Genomic DNA, 23,668 nt, shown 5'->3' with positions numbered 1-23,668 from the left:
AGGATTTATTGTTTAAGTTAATTTTCACAAAAACAGTAGCAGAAATCTTCTTCAAAGCGAATGAAATAGAACTTTAAATCTTGGGAATTACATAACCTCAAGAAATGTAAGTCTCTCGCTAACTTTTGAATTACTGGTACAGTTTATCATAATGAATTACTTAAATTACAGACACACTCGGGAGAACGGATACTGAGCAAGTTACTGTTAATCACCTTCCATCAGTAGAATAGCAATTTATCTCAAGTCCCAAATCTGACTTATTAACGAAACATTACAATATTAATTTCTATCCATGTCAAGCAAGCGGGAAGGGCACACACAATACTTGTCTCGCGTTATAAGTCTAAGGCAAAATCTACTACTAAAATCGCAACCTAGTGGAGTGTTGTTTGGGCGTAATGATCGCACAGCGGCGACAAGGGCACACGGTCATCTCCCGCGCCCAACTCTCCTCACTCTACTTCTAAGGATGAGTTTTTATGGTACCTGTCTCTATGGGTATCAGGTGCTTCCTCCAGGAGATAGGTTATATCCTTTTGTTACGTGACATCTGCAATCTAGGTCGCCAAGATCTAGGTTGCCCCACCTCAAATCCCCCAGCTTTTCCAACCTCCCTCATGCTTTGACCTGGGAAGTAAAAGAATGACATCAGTTTACATTTTAAAAAAATGGTGCAATTCCTTCTTCATGCTTGGTGGCTTGTGACAGAGTTTACAATACTCGGGAATCTTGGAGATGAGATCATAGGTCGGCAACCACCGCCCTACTTCCTGTGACTTAAAGTAACCCAGTTTGGACAGTTTGGCATTTGTCTAAATTCCCATGAATTATTTATTCTAACCCCTTTTAAGTGACAGCAAAGAAAAAATATGCCGCAACAAGAGGGAAGGATCCAATGTAGTGCAGTACTGTGTGGCCAGTCAAAGGGCCCAATAACTCTCTAGCAGTAGTGTCTCAACAGGTGGCTGGTGCCTTGGCCTAGGCAACCTACTACTATATAACTAGAAAAGATAATACTTGAAATATTTATAGTCTTTCATTGCTTTGAAAACCTTAATCCTTTAGAATTAAACTTTCCCCCTCAACCACCCTTGTCAGTCTTTAGCCAAAGGTCAAAACTGAAAAGTTCAAGTGGAGAGTGAGAGGGGCTACTTGTCTGCATGCACCACCTGTCGTTAACTGCCTTAATAATGAATCAGCATCTATTCTAGCTCTGCTAAAGACATTTTTTTTTTTTTTTAAAGAACTCAGGTTTGCATTGCTAAGAAAAATATTGTCAATTATAAAATATTTCATTTGTCTATTCTAGGAAAAGGGTTTTGAGATGAATAACTCTGTACCCAGTGTAACTGATGTTCTCATAGGATGTGCTTTTCATAATGAAATATGTAAAGGGTGTGGAAAGGTATTTTTCGATGCCTAAAATGTATAACGAGAACAAATTGAGAGGACAAGAGAATAAAGAGTCTGATTTGCATATTTAGGAAGATTAGTTGTTTAGAAAGCTGTCCTGTTATTAAAGAAAACTTCAACATACCTTTTTCTTTTCTAATGATACCTGTTCTCTATTATTTCAGACGTTTCATCCCAAAGAAAATTATCATACAACTCTTGTGGCAAAATTGAGTAAACTACCAAATATCTGCAAGAGAGACAGGTCTGGTAAAAAGGAACAAGGGTCCATGTTAGTTCATGTTGTAATACTTTGATGCAATATATGGTGTCTCAGAATAGGAAGCTTAGCATTAAATTACTCTTTGTTGCTTGTTGAAGATAATATTCAAGAGAATGTCATCTTGTGACAGGGATAGGATGAGGAATTCTGAATCCTTAGAATTTCAAATGAAAAGCGAAAGTGAAGATTCGTCTTTACTCTCGGCCATCAAGCGGGAAAATAATGATTTGGTTGACAATGATTCGCTCATAGTTGATGGCTCTCTTTTCATAAAATCAGAAATAGAATTCAAAACTGAGCCAGAAATATTTGAGTCTAGCGACAGTGACATGAAATATTCTTATGAGTGTGATGTATCAGTGAGTGAGGAGAATTTACAATGTTGTCAAAAGGAAGCCAACAAAGAGGATGAAAGTGTGAATACCTATTTGTGGACAGCAATAGGTTTGAAAGAGGAATGTGGGAAAGGGGAAGTCAATGAAGAAGAAAATAAAATTAAAGAAGAGAAGATTGAAAACAGTGACTGTGGCACATATCTATGTCAGAAAAATTATCCCAAAAGTGACACTGTTGTTGGTTTGAGAGAGAATGATGGGAAACAATTTAGTGGAATGGTTAACCTCAACGCTCACATGCTAATTGATACTGGAGGCCAGTTTATCAGCAGAGAATGTGGTGAAATATTTTCTGAGCAAAGTGATCTCGTAGTACACCAAAGAATTCATACTGTGAAGCCGTTTAAATGCAATGTCTGTGACAAAGTATTTTCTCACAGCAGTGATCTCACAAAACATTATAGAATTCACACTGGGGAGAAGCCATTTAAGTGCATTGTCTGTAACGAGGCATTTTCTCAGAAAATTCATCTCACAAAACATTATAGAATTCACACTGGAGAGAAGCCATTCAAGTGCAATATCTGTAACGGTGCATTTTCTCACAGAATTAATCTTACAAGTCATTATAGAATTCACACTGGGGAGAAGCCATTCAAGTGCAATGACTGTAACAAAGCATTTTCTCAGAGGAGTCATCTTACAAAACACTATAGAATTCACACTGGGGAGAAGCCATTCAAGTGCAATGTCTGCAACAAAGCATTTTCTCAGAGAAGTCATCTCACAAAACATTATAGGATTCACACTGGCGAGAAATTCAAGTGCGATGTCTGCAACAAAGCTTTTTCTCAGAAAAGTAATCTCACAAGACATTATAGAATTCACACTGGGGCAACGTAGACCCCAGGTGGGAGTCCATTGCATCACTAATATAAAATAAAACCAATTAAGGTATTAAGACAAAAAGGGGAAGACGAAGTGCAGTGTATGGGAAAAAGCATATCATACTTTGAAATTTATTTTTTCAATATTTAACTTAGCCGGTGATTATATAGCTGCAACTCTGTTGCTCGACAGACAACTCTACGGAAAAAACTCGCCAGCGATCGCTACACAGGTTGCGGGTGTGCCCAACAGCGCCATCTGTCGACCAGATACCCAGCTCTCAATGTAAACAAAGACTCAATTTTCTCTCTGTCGAGGTGTCGACAAGACGTACTTTACTCGCTGTTGCTAAACTGGAGTTTTTCACATCTATTTGGTGAAGTACTATATTCTAGTTTTGAGCTTTCGCTATGCAGGTGTTTTATCTTCATCTTAAATCTTGAACTCGTTTTGGATAGATTTAATTATGATGACAAAGAGAGTATGGTCTTTCTTTCACTTTTAAATGGCCGACCCTTCCCTTAGACGGAAGTGTGTTTAGGCTTTTAGTATTATCTTATCACGTTATATCTCTCCGCCTTTATTAGGCCTCTTCGATTAACTTTCCATTTATTATAAACATATAAAAATAAATTTTAATGTTTTGTTTATATGCGACCTTCCTGAGAGTAGGCGGTCCTAACTTGGAAACCGAAGTTAATCAACGTTGAGTCCTTTATATCGTAATTAGCTTTTAAAGAGCTAAGGATTTAAAACTTTTTAAATGTAATATTTTATGAAAGAATTTCTTTGATAGTCTTCGTACTGTTTTCAAAGATGAACTAACGTTTAGTTTATTTATGCTACGCAGTTGTTGACGTTCAGGACGTTCAACATGCGCTCTATCGTTACGATAGAGAGAGAGTGTATCACGGTTTCACTTTGCAGTAAGAGTAAATCGATTCTGACGTTTTGTTCATTCTTTCTTAGCTTAAATGTTTTAAATTCTATTTTAAAGGAACTTTTTATTTGAAAAACCTTTCAGTTTTTTCCTTTAGTCAAATAACATGTTTTTTTGACGAAATATAATTGGGCTCTTCTCTTAGGTGCGAAATCAAGAGAGAAAGAGAGAGAGAGATAGAGACGGAGGGAGAGAGAGGAGAGAAAACGTTCCGTTCAAGCCGGTAACGTTGTTCTCGTGTTACTCGCGTCCCTAGTCGCTGTACGGGGAGGAAGGATAAAACGTTTTTAGGTTTTTATTCTCGTCCCCAGGCTATGTGCGGTGAGAGATTGAAAACGTAGTTTATATGAACTAGTGTTTAGTCTCTTTCCCAGCCACTGATTTTTTTATCTTAAAATATGTTTTCTGTTTTTTGCTGGTATTAATGGGTTTGCATTATACGACTGATTTCGCAATTACTACCTTTTAATGAAGGGTAGAATTGCGTGTTTCAGGTAGAAATCAGTAAAAGTTTCGATTTCAGTGAAATAAGTGCAAAACAGAAAATCGAAGTGATAAAGTGATATGCGCAAAGTGTTACAGTGTTGCGTCCGAGGGTTCGTCTGTTCGTGCCTGTCGTTCACCTAGTCCGGGACCTCTTGCATGCTCCCAAGCCCAGGGGAGAAGTAATGTCAAACGACTTATGGGTTCGAGAGGCCTTGATCAACGAACAGACGTTTTTCCCTCTATGGTATCGGGTGTATCTTACCAAGATCTCCCCTACCATAAGACGAGAGAGACGTTGTTTCTCCTCGTCATCCGAAGGCTTTTCGCATAAGAAACCTGTCACAAGGTTTCGAAGCCCTTAAGCGAAAGTCAGTCCTTTCAGGACAGGTCCAGCGTCCTGGTTACAACCATTAGGACAGCTCTGACCCTATGCAGTCATCGGATAACTGCTCGCTGCCTAACAAAAGCGTAACACAGACTCCGAGAGTCTTTTTTTGTTGGCAAAGTGTTGCGGTCACAGACGTTACCCTCGTCTCTTACCACAACCATTTCCGTTGATCCTTAATGGGTTTTATGGCAAGACATGCAGTATATGCTTGCCTCCCTCGAGATCGCAAGGGACCTGCTCATCTGGTCAAAAGGTCAAGACATCTCCCTAGTAACGAGGTTCATCCAAGGCGACTTGAACGTCATAGCAGATTGTCTCAGTCGGAAAGGGCAAGTAATTCCAACCGAATGGACCCTCCACAAGGATGTGTGCAAGAGACTTTGGGCCACTTGGGGTAAAACCATCCATAGATCTCTTTGCAACCTCGCTGACCAAGAGGCTTCCAATCTATTGCTCTCCAGTCTCGGACCCAGCAGCAATACATATAGATGCTTTCCTCCTAGATTGGTCACATCTGGATCTCTACGCATTCCCACCGTTCAAGATTGTCAACAAGGTACTGCAGAAGTTCGCCTCTCACGAAGGGACAAGGTTGACGTTAGTTGCTTCCCTCTGGCCCGCGAGAGAATGGTTCACCGAGATACTTCGATGGTTAGTAGACGTTCCCAGTAGTCTTCCTCTAAGGGTAGACCTTCTACGTCAGCCACACGTAAAGAAGGTACTCCAAAGCCTCCACGCTCTTCGTCTGACTGCCTTCAGACTATCGAAAGACTCTCGAGAGCTAGAGGCTTTTCGAAGGAAGCAGCCAGTGCGATTGCTAGAGCAAGGAGAGCGTCTTCCATTAGAGTCTACCAATCGAAGTGGGAAGTCTTCCGAGACTGGTGCAAGTCAGTTTCTGTATCCTCGACCAGTACCTCTGTAGCTCAAATAGCTGTTTTTCTCTTATACCTGAGAAAAGGACGATCCCTTTCAGCTCCCACTATCAAGGGCTACAGAAGCATGTTGGCATCGGTCTTCCGGCATAGAGGCTTAGATCTTTCCAAACATAAAGATCTGCAAGACCTCCTTAAGTCTTTTGAGACCACCAAGGAGCGTCGTTTGGCTACCCCTGGATGGAATTTAGACGTGGTACTAAGATTCTTCATGTCAGACAGGTTGGAGCCGTTACAATCAGCCTCCCTGAAAGATCTCACTCTTAAGACTCTTTTCCTGGTATGCTTAGCCTCGGCTAAAAGAGTCAGTGAGATTCATGCCTTCAGCAAGAACATCGGATTTTCGTCAGAAAAAGCCACTTGTTCGCTACAACTTGGTTTTCTAGCCAAAAATGAGCTGCCTTCTCGGCCTTGGCCTAAATCTTTCGATATCCCCAGCTTATCGGAGATCGTAGGCAATGAACTAGAAAGAGTCTTATGCCCTGTTAGAGCTCTTAAGTTCTATTTAAAGCGTACTAAACCTTTACAAGGCCAATCTGAAGCTTTATGGTGTTCAGTTAAGAAACCATCCTTGCCTATGTCAAAGAATGCTTGGTCAGACTTTATCAGATTGTTAATACGAGAAGCTCATTCACATCTGAGTGAGGAAGACCGAACTTTGCTTAAGGTGAAGACGCATGAAGTTAGAGCTGCAACAACTTCCGTGGCCTTTAAGCAAAATATATCTCTGCAAAGTATAATGGACGCAACCTATTGGAGAAGCAAGTCAGTGTTCGCGTCATTTTACTTGAAAGATGTCCAGTCTCTTTACAAGAACTGCTACACACTGGGACCATTCGTAGCAGCGAGTGCAGTAGTGGGTGAGGGCTCAACCACTACAATTCCCTAATTCCTTACCCTTTTAATCTGTCTCTTGAAATGTTGTTTTTTTATGGGTTGTCCGGAAGGCTAAGAAGCCTTTCGCATCCTGGTTGATTTGGCGGGTGGTCAAAGTCATTTCTTGAGAGCGCCTAGATTAGGGGTTTGATGAGGTCCTGTTGTATGGGTTGCAACCCTTGATACTTCAGATCCTAGGGGTCGATCAGCATCCTAAGAGGATCGCGAGGCTCCGTAAGGAAGACGTACTTAAAAGGCAGAGTAATTGTTCAAGTCGACTTCCTTACCAGGTACCTATTTATTTTGTTTTTGTTATTTTGATAACTTCTAAAATGAAATAAAAAACTCTTAGCTCATAAAAGTGTAAACATATATTACTGGTTTCTACCCACCATCCTGGGTGTGAATCAGCTATATAATCACCGGCTAAGTTAAATATTGAAAAATGTTATTTTGATTATAAAATAAATTTTTTAATATACTTACCCGGTGATTATAAATTAAATGACCCTCCCTTCCTCCCCAATAGAGACGCAGTGGGACGAGGAGAAAATTGAGTCTGTTTACATTGAGAGCTGGGTATCTGGTCGACAGATGGCGCTGTTGGGCACACCCGCAACCTGTGTAGCGATCGCTGGCGAGTTTTTTCCGTAGAGTTGTCTGTCGAGCAACAGAGTTGCAGCTATATAATCACCGGGTAAGTATATTCAAAAATTTATTTTATAATCAAAATAACATATTTCACAATATATGAAGATTTTTGCAGGAGTAAAGTTATAAGAAAATAGGGAAGTTGTAAAATGCTTTTAAAGAGGAGAAAATTTGACCCAATGGATTAAATGTCCCTACTAGCTAGACTAAGTGAAACAACACTTAAATAAATGTATTGTTATGATGTAATTGTTTTATATTTTACCTTTTAATTATTCAATATTTGTTTGTTCTGACACTAAATACAAACCCTTTTGCTATTCATAAAGATTATTACTTTCAGCGAAGCTGAAAGACTAGCAATAAGACTTTAAAGCGAGGTATATAACTAACCCCCTGTTAGTTAGCAGAGGATTAGGAGGATAGCCCACTACCCCACTCGCTCACACGAGTGTTGTCTTGAGACTTTTTGCTTTTGTTTCGGCCGAGATGGGACGTTAACGCTCTTCACTTCTCCAGCTATTTGTGACTTGCCATTTGACTAATTCTTTTATTTTTGTATTTTTATTTACAGGTGTCAGGGACCTGAAGGACAGACATGCAGACTTTCATGTCCTCCGCTGAGACCGACTCTATTCGTTGTGTTCTGCCTGCGGAGGACGGCTTTGTGACAAAGAAAACACCTACGATGAATGCTGGGAGTAGTCTTCCTCCCAGTGGGAGAGATTCTTCGCTTTTAGTGTCTTCCTCAAAGTTGAAGAAACCTCGTACTTCTTCCTTGACCAACTTATCTCTTCTCGAAGCTCCTGCTCAATCTGTCTCTTCTGGAGAATAGTAGAAAAGGAGTGTTGACCAATTAACACCAGGTCAACCTTGGTGTTCGAGGGCAGTGCTGCTTCCCGTAGAGAAGCAGCTATGCCGCTTCCCCTAGGGGGATCCTTTTCTATTTCTGATGTTTTTTAAATCTGGCCTTCTTTGGGTGTTTCCGGTCCCCCTCCGAAGGAGGTGTTGATGGAGCTTCTTCAGCTGGGTGCTGAGAGGAGAAGGACTCCTGCCTCTTCGGAGGTTGAAGCCTTTTCGCCGATGAGTCCTAATCTTCACACCCTTGGAGTGTCTGCCGCCCATGCTGCCAACATTGTTGTTCTTGCGCCGTCACCCGCTGCTGCTGAAGACTGTGCTCTTCCCCTTGCTGAGTCTTCTCAGCCTTTATGGGGGGGGGGGAGAACAAAGTCTGAAGCAGTCTTCTCCTGCGGGTGTTCACCTCTCTCGCTCGTTAGTGAGGTCCTCTCCTGATTCTCCTGTGCAGAGACCTTCTAGATGTCGAGCCCTTCGGAGCTTGTTTCCCCTGCCTAGGATTCTCGACACCAACAATGTTCTCCACCTCCTCGCTGGCATGCTTTTGACGACAGGAACCATCGCCAACATAAGGATAACTACTCATCTACTCATCATCAAGGGAACGTAACTCTCTTTGCCCTTCTAGATGTTATCCTTTGCCCTTCGTCAGGAGATACTACCCTGACAATCCTAGAGATCAACGATCTTCTAGACTCTCCTGTTCGTAATTGCCACTCACCACTGTATGATCGCCACTCACTACTGCATGATCGCCACTCCTCTGTTCATGAATCACCCACTCCTCAGCTTGTGATGATTACTCCCTTGCTCGTGGTCGTCACTCTTCAGCTACTTGTCACTTGCCAGCGGCTTGTCTTTCATCAGCTACTCGTCCTTGGTCTCCTCGTGATCGTCACTCGTAATAAGCACTTGTCTCCTCTAGACCGTCACCTGTCATCTCGTTACTGTCACTCGTCAGCTTATCACCGTTTCCCTGTTCATGATCGACGCTTTTCTGCTCGTCATCGCTACTTGCTGAACTTTTGTTGTTTTCCATCTCTTGGGTGTTCGCTTGCTGCTCCTTGTTTGCCAGCTCCTCGTCGTTCGTCAGCTCCTCGTCGTTCGCCAGCTCCTCGTCGTTCGCCAGCTCCTCGTCGTTCGCCAGCTCCTCGTCGTTCGCCAGCTCCTCGTCGTTCGCCAGCTCCTCGTCGTTCGCCAGCTCCTCGTCGTTCGCCAGCTCCTCGTCGTTCGTCAGCTCCTCGTCGTTCGTCAGCTCCTCGTCGTTCGCCAGCTCCTCGTCGTTCGCCAGCTTCTTGTCGTTCGCCAGCTTCTTGTCGTTCGCCTGCTCCTCGTCGTTCGCCAGCTCCTCGTCGTTCACCAGCTCCTCGTAGCTTGCCATCTCGTGACTATCACTCTCCTCCAATGACCGTCACTTTGCAGCTCGCGATTGTCACCTACCAACGTCTGATGCTCTCTCGCCAGCTAGTGATCATCACTCGCCACCTTGCGATCACCGTCTTTCTTCCAGGGTCTACTCGCCACGTCGTGCAGCTCGTGAACCTGCTTGTCAGCCTCAGTGCTCACCTAGACCTAGGCCTCCTATTCTGTACCTGATAGGCCAGCATTTAGGATGCCTGGTACCTTTTCCTTTCTGATGAACTCATTCCACATAGCAGCGTAATTACAGTGAGAAGAGGCATCGGGAAGGGACAACGTAACGGGTGGGCCATCAGGACAACATGGCTATCTCACCCAAAAATAGATTTTTCCTACGTCAAAAAAACAATTTTTTGGGCTCAAGCCATGTCATCCTGATGGAAGTGTACCAGAGAATTACCTATGCCTTGGTAAGAAGCCTCAAAGAGAGAGGTCCCAATACTGAAATGCACTCACAGGATTACTCAGTCAAGGCATAGGTATCACTCTCAACTATATATTCCAGAACAGTTCAGAGGCAGTATTGACAAGCATGATGGTCCGACAAGAAGGCAATAAGGACCAAAGGACCGCCCTCCGCAATTGGAAATTCACCTGAGTCTAGTGTCGGGAACCTTAAGGAACCCGAAACTAAAGGAGGCATCATAGGTGAGACGTATGGAACCAAAATCCACCAGGAGACTAAATCCAATTATGTTCAGGAAGGATAATAATGAGAAGGCACACTTAAGTTAATGCTGCTACAGTAATTATAATTATAATAGTAGGGCATAAAATTAAAAGGCGTGTAACAATTCACAGCCTTTTACTCACAAGAATCAGTGCCAGGGTTAACGAGTAACCATCATTAACCGCAAATGGAAAATTTTTGTACAAAGTAAATACATCCCATCCATACCCAGACATAAGGTAACATTAGGGGACAAATACATGACATAAGGAACCATAGGGAACTTATGACAAGATAAACCTGATCAATAGACACATGATCACGTCTGTACAAAAAAGGGTAATCACCCGAACCAAGTGAGATATAGCTTAACTACCATTTAGACAGTTAGGCTGTAGCACTGAAAGAACACACATAGCGTTGGAAAGACACATGAACCGGAAAAGGAAATGATGAAATGCATTTTACCCTTTTTTCCTTGAAGCAAAAACCAACTGTTTACTCATTGCTAGTAACAAGCTGCAGTTGGGTTGATAACACTTTCTGCAGCCACCACAAAATGGCGTATCTCCTCCAATTGCTTCAGATAATGCCCGAAGAAAACACAAGTGGACTTCCAACCAGCATATGCCTGCAGTCCCTCAAAGGACATGTATTGGAAAAGTTCAAGGAGGAAGCCACGTCCCTATGGCCGAGACATGATGTCATACTAGCCAGGTCGGCTCTTTGTATAAAGTAAGTAATTTTAGCTCTTAACTGTTTTAGAGACAAATCAGACCCCACTATCTTTTTGAAACAAATGACCACTCTTAAGCTTCACTATTCTTAATAAATAAACTTTTGAACAGTGCACTGGACACAGGGAAGGATCACCTGGTAGGGGAACTATTTTCCATAGACCCCAACGTTTAAAGGGAAATTAATTCTTAGTCAGAAAAGTGGGATCAGGGTATAAATTAACCTCACCATTATCCACAAATTCAATGTGGTCAACGTCTCTAGAAAGCATCACAATGTCACTAACTCGAGCACCGGAAGCCATCGCAAATAAAAAGATGACTTTCTGATTGAGATCATGAATAGAAGCCGTTTGATTGTCTATGTCCGAAGCGAATTGCCAAACATTGTCCAAAGACCAAGAGATAGGCTTCGGTGGAGCCGACAGCCGCAGCCTTGCACAAACATTCGGAATTTTGTTGAAGAGATACGAGTTAAAGTCGACATCAAAGGGGTATAGTATAAGTCTAGTGAGGGCCGAATTGTACGACGAAATCGTGGAGGAAGCTAGACCTTAAACATGCAAAGCAAGCAGGAAACCTAAACAAAATCCATAGTAATTAACCCTGGATTTTGCCTTTGACATATGTGATCTATTTCATACATGACGTTTCATACTGAGTCATGGTGTTAGACAACTCATAGTTTCCACAAATACCCACTTATCACGTTGAATTTGGAAGTTCTTTCCCAGGGCTAGGGCAAAAAAATCATGAGATGAGGGTTGTTCGATTTCCATGATAAAGCGTAAATAATCTCCTGCTGTTCCTCCTGGGATAGAATCGGGTTGGTCACGGCACCAACTTGGGGTTCAAATCCGTGACGATGGGAAACCAGTTGCTCTTTGGCTACAGAGAAGCCACCATAGCTGCCGTCCCTTGAAAGATCGAAGCCTGTCCGAAACCTTCATGAGGAGGTTGAACAATAGGTAAATCGCTGTTCAACGATTCCCATCCAGAGGCATCGCGTCCATGCCTACTACTGCTTGATCTGCTTTCGGTGCTGCCTAGCAGGGAAGTATCTTGTTGAGACTCGTCGCAAACAGGTCCACTCGAAGGACAGGGAGTTGATCTCCCTGAAGGTGGGATGTTGACAAGTGCCAACCTTTCTTCTGAGCCAACGTAAAGATGGCTATCATTATGTGGTTTATTTGAGGAGACCTCGACCCTTGTCCGTTGATGCAATGGACTATCACCCTGTTGTCGAGATCTAGATGGATATGAGTGTTCTCCTTTAAGTATAATTTCGTGAGGGACAAGAAGACTGCCATGGACTCCAGAATATTGATGTGGAATTGTTGAAATTTCTGAGACCAAGAGCCTTGCACTTTCTTGGGTGGGTTATGACTCCCCCCCAACCATCCAACGAGGTATCCGCACAAAGTGTCACTACTGGAGGATGAAAGCGCAATGGCACTGTCTGGGAAAGACTTTTGGCAGTGGACCACGGACTGAGTTGCTTGTGCAGTAAAACCGGAGTCTGCTTCTGATGGTCGCGAAGAGCTTTGGAGGCCCTCCTTTCCCAAACTCTGCTTGCATCTTTGAGTCATACATTAAGGACAGGGTTCGTTACCAAGGTGAATTGTAAAGATTCTAGAACTCCCTCTTGGCGTCGCCTGGTGATCATCCCGACTTGATCACGGACTTGACTGACGTCCCAACGAATCTCCAACCACTGGAAGTCTTGAGCTGCAGCCAGTCTTGATTTCTTAAAATTGACCTGAAATCCAAGGGACTGGAGGAACCGTACAACTCCGAGTGGCTGCTTCTGAGCACTCAGTGCCGAGGGAACTCACACCAGCCATTCGACTAGGTACGCCTCTACTTGAAGGCCTTTCTCCCGAAGTTGTTGTACGACTGCGTCGGTAAATTTCGTGAAAATCCTCAGAGCCATGTTGAGCCTGAATGGTATAGCTCTGAATACGTAGCCCTTTCTCTCCAGGCTGAAACCAAGGTAGGGGGAGAAGTGTCGACCTATCGTAAGATAAAAAGACGTCGGTAAGATCTAGAGAGACAGTGAAAGCCTCCAGAGGTGGTAAGGTCCATATCTGCGAACTAGTCAACATCCGGAACCTGTTGCACTGAATGAACAGGTGTAGACGGGACAAGAAGGGAATAGTTTGAGTTATGCTCGAAACCTTCTCTGGCACGCAAAATAGACGACCTTGAAATCTCATAGATCTCACGCAGCGGATAACTCTTCTCTTCAGAAGGTCTTATACATACTGTTCCAGATAAGGTGTTGTTTTTTTGGAAGAAACTCCTGAGCTGTGGTGGCCTTTGTTACCAATTCCAACTAAAGTCGTTTGAAATGATGCTGTGTCCAAGGACTGAAGGACCCACAATCCTTGCACAAGGCCAGCCGTCCCCCCTACCGGGAGACCTTCATTATTTGAGTCGAGGACGTGAACCTCTTCCTCCACTGCCATTTCGATGTCCACGACCACTGTACTTGTCTCCTCTGTCAAGACGGCCTTGGAAGACGACCCTTACTCATACACAGGGTGGAAGGCCGGGGACTGTGACACCACTTGTTAGGGCACAGCGTAGACAGTCTGAGGGATAGCGGCACAGTAAAGAGCAAACGACTTCCGATGATAAGTCAGTTTGTGAGACTTTTTGGGTTGTGGGCCTCTCCCAGGGGTGAACTTCCTCTTTAATCAGATCCGCCACTTCTGAAAAAGGCTCTAAGCTCTGCGACAGCCTTATCCGTAACTTCCTTCACCACCCTCTAAGGAAACAGGTCTTTTCCCCAGATGCTAAAGGTGATGAAATATTAGAGCTCGTGGCAGATAGTAGCTGTAGCAATTACATGCTCTCTACAGGCTCGGCGGGCTTGAAAAGAGGCATAAAGATCCTTCATAAAGGTGGCGAGATGAGTTTTCACCGACAAGGAAAGACTGAAGCGTCTGCAAAATTCCCGATCATCATCTCCATGAAGCTCTACAAAGACATCGACACTGACAACCTTTGTCTAGCCTACGACTCAGCCTTAAGGTGTTCGGGAATCCTGGACAGCTTCTCATGAAGTTGGCGGCCGGCCACATCCTTATCCAGTTTACTCTCAGCAAAAATAAACTGGACATTGGTCCAGTGGATGGCATCGTGTGGTAAGACAGGTGAGACTGGTGTTTACTCTTCCACAGCCGCGTATCTCTTTGAGGCAAAGGGAAAGACCATATTGCCCGGAGCCACGGAGGCCAACCTCTCACCGAAGGCGACAAGCTGTATATTGATACACCATGCCGTCATCATTGCCACATGCAATAAGGTAGCTAGGAGGGCAAGACCTTATACCTAGTTGACTCCTCTTACTCCTTCAAGGCCTGGATCTCTTCACATGAGCCCTTGAACATCATCATCTGGTATTATTAATTCCCCTCCATGAAGGCTTTCATGTTAGCCATAAGTACCAGATCCATTGTAGTACCCAAGGTACTCTGGAACTGAGGTGTTCCATGAGGCCAGCAGAAGATGTTGGGAGGAAAAAGGGGCAGGAACAGACCCCCGTCACGAAAGAAGTAATCGTCACCGTAGACCGGGAGGCCGTTGCTGTAGTGAGGTCTAAAGGGGTAGACACCACTGAATTCTAGACTTACCTTATCCTCTTACCCAGGTGCGAAGGGACCGCAGGAAGGACACGCGGTCATCATCGGAGGTATTCTTCGAGACCCAACTGGAGTGAAGTAGATCCGTTCAAACACTGTAGTCCTGATGGTCCCAGTACGATACTGGACCTTTCTTCCTCCGACACTTCGCATATGTGTGGCATGTATCGGGACCACAAGGATGCCTCACAGTCCTAACACAAATCTGCACTCAACAGTGCATCTCCGTCATAGGCACCGCCTGTAAGGAGAAAAGGGTTCAAATGAGTACTACATCCTCTAACAGTCACCAAAAGCTGAAAGAAATGGGTTATTAACATTCCATGTTAACAATTGAGGGAATAGTAATCCCCTAATTGTGTGTAGATGCATTTGGTGAGAATGGAGGAGATAAAGTACAAAATGTCCATTCCCCTATTGGAGAATGTGAGATTGGAAAAAATAGCCTCCTTAAAGTCCGTTGCTATAGGCCCAAAGAAGGGGTTAGAGGTGCTTATGGAAAGAACCGTCGCTCCTATATCTCCGCAGAGAAATGGCCAATTAGAAGGCAACAGTACGGCTAAACTTAATAGTTTAAGCAATCGACACATCGATTAATGAGCAAGAGTCCATAGCAACCCGAGGTCTATAACAACAAGTTGATAACCTCAATTAGGGAAGACCTGGGAGTGGGAACTAGCCTATAGAGTTATCACCCATCTATCCAATCCACACCCTCAGAGGGATTTGGACAAATTGGAAGCAAACCACTAACCATATGTAGTGGATATTTTCATGCAGGGGCTTAGAAAACCTTTCGTCAAAGGAGTTCCCAGGCCCAACATACATAAAGAAGCCTCAAAAGTTGAAGGAGTAAGGCCTTTGTGTTAATCTGTAGTTGAATTCACCTACAGTCAGTAGAGAACCCATCTTAGTTTAGGTGAGACGGTCTCACATAAAAAGGACAGAAAGTCATGTGCCCTATAGGTACCAACATTGCCAGAAGTACCAGCAACGCCAGGGGGGAACAACATTGCCGCCAACATCCTATGTGGCCTAAGTCACTGGTACAGATATCCATTCCCATAGACTAGTACTAACCCTGTCGCCAGTAACGGCAATGCCGTTGGGGGCAGTAGTGCCCAAGGACGGAGACAACGATCAAGGGTTTCCGCAGAAAGCACCTTGCCAAAGGTGAAGGCAGTGTCGCCAGTGCTGGCACTGCCGTAAGCAGCAACATATCGCCGGTACGGGTACTATAGATGACTATAAAGTGTTGAAAGTTGGCGACAAAGCCGTTAGGTACTGGCACTGCCAAAGGCATGTACCCCAGATGTACTGTAAGGACACTGCTCCCTTCGTCGTCCAGAAAATCAACAAACTGCTCATTTATTTGAATTCTCCTTTCGCCACACCGTGGTTTCCCATGTATATGTATTCCGCTCTATCAGAGCTACATTTTGACATATGTATCATTTCATTACATGTTTCTGTTAACTCATAATTCGTATATTTGTAAGTGTAAGAAAACACATATATTTTGGCGGGCACTTCATTCTGATTTGGCGCCAGCGCCATCCTACCTTTCCGTCCGCACCTTGTAATATACTCCCATGCACATTTGAATAAAGTATCAGTTGATCTTGGTGACGCTTGTCTCACTGTCCTTACAGTACCAGCATTGACGGAAGTACCGGCAGCTCTAGTGGGTAACAACATTGCCTCCAACGCAAAGGTGCCTAGGGCGGTGGAAACAAACAGCAAGGGTTCCTGCATAAAACACCATGCCATAGCTGAAGGCAGCACCGCCAGCAGCGACGCATTGCTAGTACAGGTACTATAGGATAATGTGCCAAAAGGTGGCAACAAAGCCGTTAGGTACCGGGACGGCCGTCAGTCTAATAGCCTACCCCTCAGGGAGAAGCTTGCTGACGGTCATAGAGGGTCCGACCCCAGAAGGAACCAACCCCCATGATCAACAAATGCAAAAACACAGGAGCAATATGATAAAATTTATGCAATGTCTGTCCCGGAAAGGCTAGGATATAAAGAGAGGTGAAGGCATGTTTTAGCTATACCCATGCATCAAAAGAGCATTCCTTAACAATCCCTAGAACAGAGGCGACGGCAAGGAAGTCAGGCTCAGAAAGAAATCTAGATTTAATCCGAGGGTTATCCCAACAAGGAAGAGTCTCTAGACAGAGACACACTATGCTGCCGCACCCTGAATCCCAGGAAAGGTTAGAAAGTCTCTAAAATAAATGCCATGGCTGCAGTCCGATCGAGAAATCTCAGAGGCTAGGAGGTAACAGCAGTACATGTAAGTCGGCGCACCGACATGTTGAGATCACCCTTCGCAAAGGGGACCTCCAATGGACTGCGCAGTCCTAGCATGGGAGATCACGAGCGAATGCAGAATGGCGGACCAATGGATCGCCGACGAGGGCTAGGCTTAGCCTAATAGGTCGATGCCGCAAGTCGAACGAGAAATCCCAGAGGCTAGGAGGGAACGACAGTACAGGTAAGTCGGCTCACCGACAAGGGGAGAACACCCTTCGCAAAGGGTAGCTCCAAAGGACTCCGCAGTCCTAGCATGGGAGATCATGAACGAATGCAGCATGGCGGACCAACGGGTTCACCAACGAGGGGTAGGCTAATCGCCAACGAGGGCTAGGCTAAGCCTAATAGGTCAATGCCACTTCTCGATCGAGAAATCCCGGAGGCTAGGAGGGAACGGTAGTGCAGATAAGTCGGCGCAACAACAAGGGGAGATCACCCTTTGCAAGGAGGAGCTCCAAAGGACTGCACAGTCCTAGCATGGGAGATGATGAACGAATGCAGCATGGCGAACCAACGGATTAAGGAGGGCTAGGCTAAGTCTAATACAGTATGTGTCTTTTTATATCTGTAAGCATCGTATGCCAGTAAAACAATGATTTGGCTTTCTGTGACATTAATGAGAACCCCGGGTGTCCATGCAATGGATTTGCATGCAACCAATTTAGGACAGTGGATATAAGTGAGATTGGTACCACTACCTGGTCGTTAGTTACATGTGGTGTATTGCGGGTTTTCCTTGTCACGGTCCTACACAGGATATTGTCTTTGATTATATAATTCTGCTGCTTATACTTTACATATTCCTTTTCCTTATGATTGCCTTTCAAAGCATTTATAATTTTTTCTAATTTCTGATCTTTTCTTTGCTCAGTCTAATAATTCAGCACTCCAGCCCAAATCTTCTTGTTCAGATATCGTTTTAACAATAGGCATGGATGTTGATATATCTATTAATTCAGCTAAAGGCTCCGTACCAGATGACACGGGGTTGCGTGATAATGCATCAGCAATGATATTTGCTTTCCCTGGTAAATACCCGATTCTCGTGCCAAAGTCTTGAATGATCAAATGCCACCGAGTTTGTTTGGGGCTGTGGCTGAAGCCTTTAAAGAAGTCGGTTAGTGGTTTATGATCAGTAAGAACCTTAACGGGATAACCGTATATTATGAACTTAAAATGCACTAGTGAATTAACAATAGCTAGCCCTTCCTTGTCTATTACTGCATACTTACTTTCGGAAGTTCTCAGTTTTCGAGAATAAAAAGCTATCGGGAAAAATTGTTTTTCATATTGCTGAAGCAATACCCCCCCTACTCCTAAGTCTGAGGCGTCTGTTGCAATGAAGAATTCCTTACCGAAGTCAGGAAATTTTAAGATAGGAGAACAACACAGTTCATCTTTCAAGGTATTATACGCCTGTTGATGCTGCTCAGACCATATGAAATCTATGCCCTTCTTCGTAAGATCAGTTAAGTGAGCGGCTATTATTGAATAATTGGGTATAAAACGCCTGTAATATCCGCTACAACCTAGAAATTGCTGTATTCCCTTGACATTAGTAGGTATCGGAAAGTTACGGATAGCCGACACCTTATCGTGGACTACTTTAAGACCTTGGCTTGACACTGTAAAACCCAAATAGACTAATTCTGTTTTGAAAAATTCACACTTACTAATCTCTACCCTTAAGTTATGTTGTCTTAGTCTCTGTAGTACTAGTTCTAATTTACTTAGATGTTCTTCTAAGGTGTTGGAAATGATTACAAGGTCGTCCATATAGGCATGCAATATATCCCCTAGCAAGTCTCCAAACACTATGTTAATCATTCCCGTAAATGTTATGGGAGCACAACGTAAACCAAAGGGCATCCGTAAAAATTCATAATGTCCTCTGGCTGTGCTGAAGGCTGTGTATGGGATACTATTTTCTTCTAATGAAATCTGGTGAAAGCCTTTAAGTAAGTCCAAACTGGTAAAATATTTATTCTGACCTAACAAAGATAAAATATCGTCAGTATGTGGCACTGGGAATCGATTAGGGATCATCTCCTCGTTTAGGCGACGGAAGTCTACGCAGATACGCCATGTTCGATCTTTTATCGGCACAACTATTAATGGAAAATTATAAGGGCTGTTCGATTTCCTAATGACTCCTTCTTCTAGCATTTTACCTACTTCATCATTTATTTCATTCTGGAATTTCATAGGGAGTCTGTACGAGGGTACATAGATAATTTTCTGCTTGTCCTTTAACCTTATTTGATGCTCGATCACATCTGTTTTTCCTAAGGTTCCATCCGTAGTGGAAAAAACATCATGATATTCAGTTAAAAGTCCAAAAATTTTCTACTGAATTTCTTCGTCTTGAATGTCTTTATTGATTTTATTTTTAATAGATTGCAAAAGGGATTCTTCCGCAACTGATTGAGCGTGATTGATTTCAGCAACGGTAAGAATACGATGTTTATAAACTTCTACATCCAAGATATGTTGATTTTTGTGAATTACTAAAGTGGTATTTAAATGATTACTGACTTCAATATTACATTGTTGATGTGAGCCTACTGTATAAATAGCTAATGTGACGGACAATCCGTTAGTTTTCAAAGTGTTGGAAAGATCCCGGTAATGTTTTTTTTACTTGCACTACTAAATTCGAAGGTATGTTCGGCTCGATAGATTGCGTGCAAGATGATATTACGGGTGAACGAGAATTCTGTTGGGTCGCGTATATTATTTCTTTATTAGTGAGACAAGTTATTGGTTCTTCAACGTACGTCACTGTTTTATTTGTCGTCTCCTTTTTGTCCAAAACTGATTTTAAGGTATTAGAAGACTTATAGAATTTTCCTTTGATATACATGCCGTGCTTGGCAGGGGCTAAGATAATTTTTTGATTGCCCATAGATGGGTATCCTATACAGTAATTACAGCTGGATACATATCAATGTTTTGTACAACAACAAATGTATCGGCAAACGTGCGCTCACCGACCTTGAGCTGAACATGAGTTACGCCTATTACATTTAATTCATCATTTCCTGTACCCGAGAGTCTTACTCCGGATTTTTCTATTGGGAAGTTCGAAAACAACAAATGATGTGTCCTCAAATCCATGATATTACGTGGACTACCTGAGTCAAAAAATAATGTAAATGATCTGTGTTCTAAATTTACAGCATATAATGTTGGTCGTAACTCATTTTGGCTTATTATTGTATAAATTCGTTGCAAATCTACGGGAGCATGCACTGATTTACTTAATTCGTCCGTGTGTTTCATAGGAAAACCTATTGCCTCACAATGATCTGATAAAACATTAAATTGATTATTCAATACTACTGATGTTGACATGAATGACCTTGACCCAACATCACTCTCTTCCCCACTGGAGTTAATTATGTGGTATTTGCTTTGCTCTGCACATTCTGAAAATTAGTCTGACCTTGCGAGGTCTGGTTTGACGACCCAGGATCAGCGTTATTCGAAGAACTGTTTGTTTGTTTTGGATTCTGAACTACATTGACGTTTGGCTGTTTCTTCTTATTGAAATGAGGATTTTTCTTTTTATTTCTATATGGAACTGACTGTGGAATTGACTGTGTATTTCTAGGATTCTGTTGTGTCTTACGCGAGTAGCACTGACTATATAAATGAGTCGAACTATTATATATTGAACAGAATCTCGTTCTGCAGTACGCAATCAAGTGACCTTGACGTTTGCAATTATAACACGTCATTCCTGCAACTCGACTATTATTAACTACATTTACTTGTTGTGGGTTTGTTTCATTTTTTGCAAAAACTTGGGTTAACACGGGATCAAGATCAGGACACTTAGACATGTGTTTCTTTACCTGTTTATATACATCCAATTCCGTACTTGCTGGCGTTAACTTTCTATCAAAACACCGCACTAAAGCTTCAGGCAACATAAGTGTCATGCAAGTTAAATACATTAATCGTAAGAAATCTTTCACGTAGATGTTATCTCTAGTAACCCAAGTGGAATTAACTAAAATATCTTGATATTCATTAAGCCTATCGGCTATGAGAGCTGATCTCTCAATAACATTAAGCTGAGTCATAGTGGCTTGATTAAGTGTATTTCTTAATGTTAAAACTACAGTACATCCAAGGCTTCTTCACCTCCATAGACCGCACGTAGCCTAACTTTGAAATCATCCCAGGTAACTGCTTCTTGAAAGGAAACACCCCTTAAGTACGCACTCGCATCTCCTTTAGAAAAGTCTATAAAACTTTTAGCTTCTTGTAATTGTACAAACGGGTCTATGATTTGTTTAGCATTTAAATGGGCATCGACGGATGAAATCCATGACTCCACATTCTGAGGCAAGAACCCATTAACCCGACCCTGAAAAGGAAGGATTGCAGAGCGAGCATTTACTAGTGTCACAATAGGAAGGGGGTTACCATGTCCTGCGGTTGGGTTACTCGGTCCAGGGGCTCGGCTCACCGGGGGCGTCATGTTTACGGTATTTCTTTTCCTATCTCTACGACCCCTTGCAATCCTATCAAAATATCTATATGAATACAGACGTCCACTGCGTAAACGCATAAGCACTAAATGATAAAGATTATAATAAAATCACCCAAAACAAAGATACTAATACTGTACAAAGATATTTCCCGAGAACTTCTGAAAGAAAACGGAATTAGCACAGAAAGAAAAAAAAATTATAGACGAGAATTCGAAGTCGAACACAGTTTCCTTTAATGAAAGGAAATTGAAGATTAGGAAAACAACTCACCCCAGTAATAATGGACTATCGACTCGTGGTAACTACACCTCACTGCTCAAAACTGATATGAATAAGAAATTGTACTTAGCTTCGGTTTATATGGCGAAGTTTGATGTCGTCATTTCCTCTCTCACTCGCACTGGGTTGTTCCTTCCTATGGATGTTTGGGTGAATGTTTTCGGTCCGATTTCCGTTGAATGTAGTGCTTCCTGGATATGTTTCTTCAATGTTTTGTAAACGTTGAATGTCAGTCCTTGGTTTTCTTAGGATGTTGATTGAAGATCCAGTTCCTCAGTTTGTATAACATTAATTTTTTGGTATTAAATGTTTCATTTCTTCGGTGGACTATGATACTTAGTCAAAATTGTAGATTCATTACTGTTGATTTCTTGAAGATCTTTCTCTGGTTTGTAGAGTTTTATTCGCTGGTTATTGAAGATCTTTCTCTGGTTCTTAGTGTTTTATTCGCTGGTTTTTGAAGATCTTTCTCTGGTTCTTAGAGTTTTACCGCTGCCACCATTTATTGGTGTGTTACTGTTAACACACATTTGGGTTCTCTTCAAATGTCATCTTAAATGTGTTATATATTAGAGTTGGTATGTTACATCTTCAAGTAAAGTCTAGTAAGTTAACTTTAAAATAGTTTATTCTTTAAGAACAGTGTTAACATCTCCATCACAGGAGTATAGCTGGTTTGGTCGGATGACCATTCCGTATGACATCTAAAAGTGAACTGATACAAATATCCAATTTCATACTAAAGTCTCCTCAGTTATCTCAGCATTTATGCATTTATAGTAAACACAATATTTATACCGGAAGATACTTGTTCCGTTCTCACAGACAACTTCTTTCTCACGGGGCTTGGTTGTGTTTACTCTTCATGAAAAATATTACATTGCTGAGGTTTGGCAATCGCATCCTGCTTAGAATATGACTATGGCACTTCTCACACTTCTCTTACTTCCACAATGACCTGTAGGTCATGTGTTTTAAACAAGTAATATCTAATATATTACACATACACCTTCAATTACTCCTGTTTTGGCCTTCGTAATGCTGGGGCCACTTTTCAAAGATTCATGGATGGCATCTTTGGGGATCTCCCCTTCTGTGTATGTTACTTGGATGACATACTTGTGTTCTCTTCCTCAAAAGAGGAACACCTCCGTCACCTGCACATCGTGCTCGACCGCCAGCAACAAAATGGCCTTGTAGTCCAGTACGACAAGTGTACTTTTGGCGCCAACGAAGTGTCGTTTTTAGCGCACCGCATCACTCCTGAAGGAGTCCATCCCCTCCCTGAGAAGGTAGTAGCCGTTCAGAACTTCCCCACGCCCTCGACCGTCAAAGCACTGCAGAAATTCTTGGGCATGATCAACTATTATCACCGTTTTCTGTCAGCCATTGCCACCATTCTTCCTCCCCTCTACGCCTCCCTCAAGGGCAAGCCAAAAGACCTGAAGTGGGGGTCCCGTTCAAGAAGCGGCCTTCTGCAACGCAAAGAATGCCCTATCAACTGCTGCTGCTCTCACTTTCCCCGTCTCACATGCCCCTCTCCTTCTGTCCAACGATGCCAGCGATGTTGCTATTGGTGCAGTACTCGAACAGGTGGTCAACGGCTTGCACCGCCCATTGGCCTTCTTCAGCAGAAAACTGTCCAAGGCAGAATCGGGTTATTCTACCTTCGATCACGAATTGCTGGCGGTGCACTTGGCTATCCGTCACTTTAGCCATTTCTTAGGAGGTACACCCTTCGTCATTCGCACAGACCACATGCCTCTGGTGCATGCCTTCACTCGACAGTCTGACGCCTGGTCTGCCCGTCAACGCCGACATCTCTCCGCGTGGCTGAATACAATTGCACCCTTCAACACATCCCTGGGAAAATGAATCCCGTTGCCGATGCCCTGTCAAGAAACACGTTGGCCACCGTTCAACTGGGATTGGATTACAACGCCTTGGCTGAAGCCTAACGACAGGATCCAGAGTATCAAGTATGTAGGACATCCTGCACATCCCTCCGTTGTGAAGACATCCCCTTCGATGACTCCAGCACCACCCTCCTCTGTGATGTCAGTACT

At 43.0% G+C, this 23,668-nt stretch overlaps 2 protein-coding genes across 4 annotated transcripts in view; one reads left to right on the top strand and one right to left on the bottom strand.

Moving 5' to 3' along the window:
• The window catches only part of LOC137632053 (zinc finger protein 501-like), an 81,677-nt gene extending 78,624 nt beyond the window's left edge, over window positions 1-3,053 (top strand). For all 3 annotated transcript variants that reach the window (XM_068364030.1, XM_068364028.1, XM_068364029.1), the window contains exon 2: window positions 1,581-3,053. In XM_068364030.1, coding sequence (XP_068220131.1) covers window positions 1,792-2,916 — 1,125 coding nt within the window. In that variant the 5' untranslated portion in view covers window positions 1,581-1,791 and the 3' untranslated portion in view covers window positions 2,917-3,053. The remainder of the gene's footprint in view (window positions 1-1,580) is intronic.
• A 5,871-nt stretch (window positions 3,054-8,924) lies between these two features.
• Window positions 8,925-9,410, bottom strand: LOC137631929 (uncharacterized protein YjgL-like). The gene has a single exon (XM_068363931.1). It carries the CDS (start codon window positions 9,408-9,410, stop codon window positions 8,925-8,927), a length of 486 nt encoding a protein of 161 aa, XP_068220032.1.
• Window positions 9,411-23,668: the final 14,258 nt, after the last annotated feature.

Source organism: Palaemon carinicauda, chromosome 40 (genome assembly GCF_036898095.1).
Source record: "Palaemon carinicauda isolate YSFRI2023 chromosome 40, ASM3689809v2, whole genome shotgun sequence".
Lineage (NCBI taxonomy): Eukaryota > Metazoa > Arthropoda > Malacostraca > Decapoda > Palaemonidae > Palaemon > Palaemon carinicauda.
Note: the sequence above shows the minus strand (reverse complement) of the source record. Positions and strands in the feature narration are given on the sequence as shown.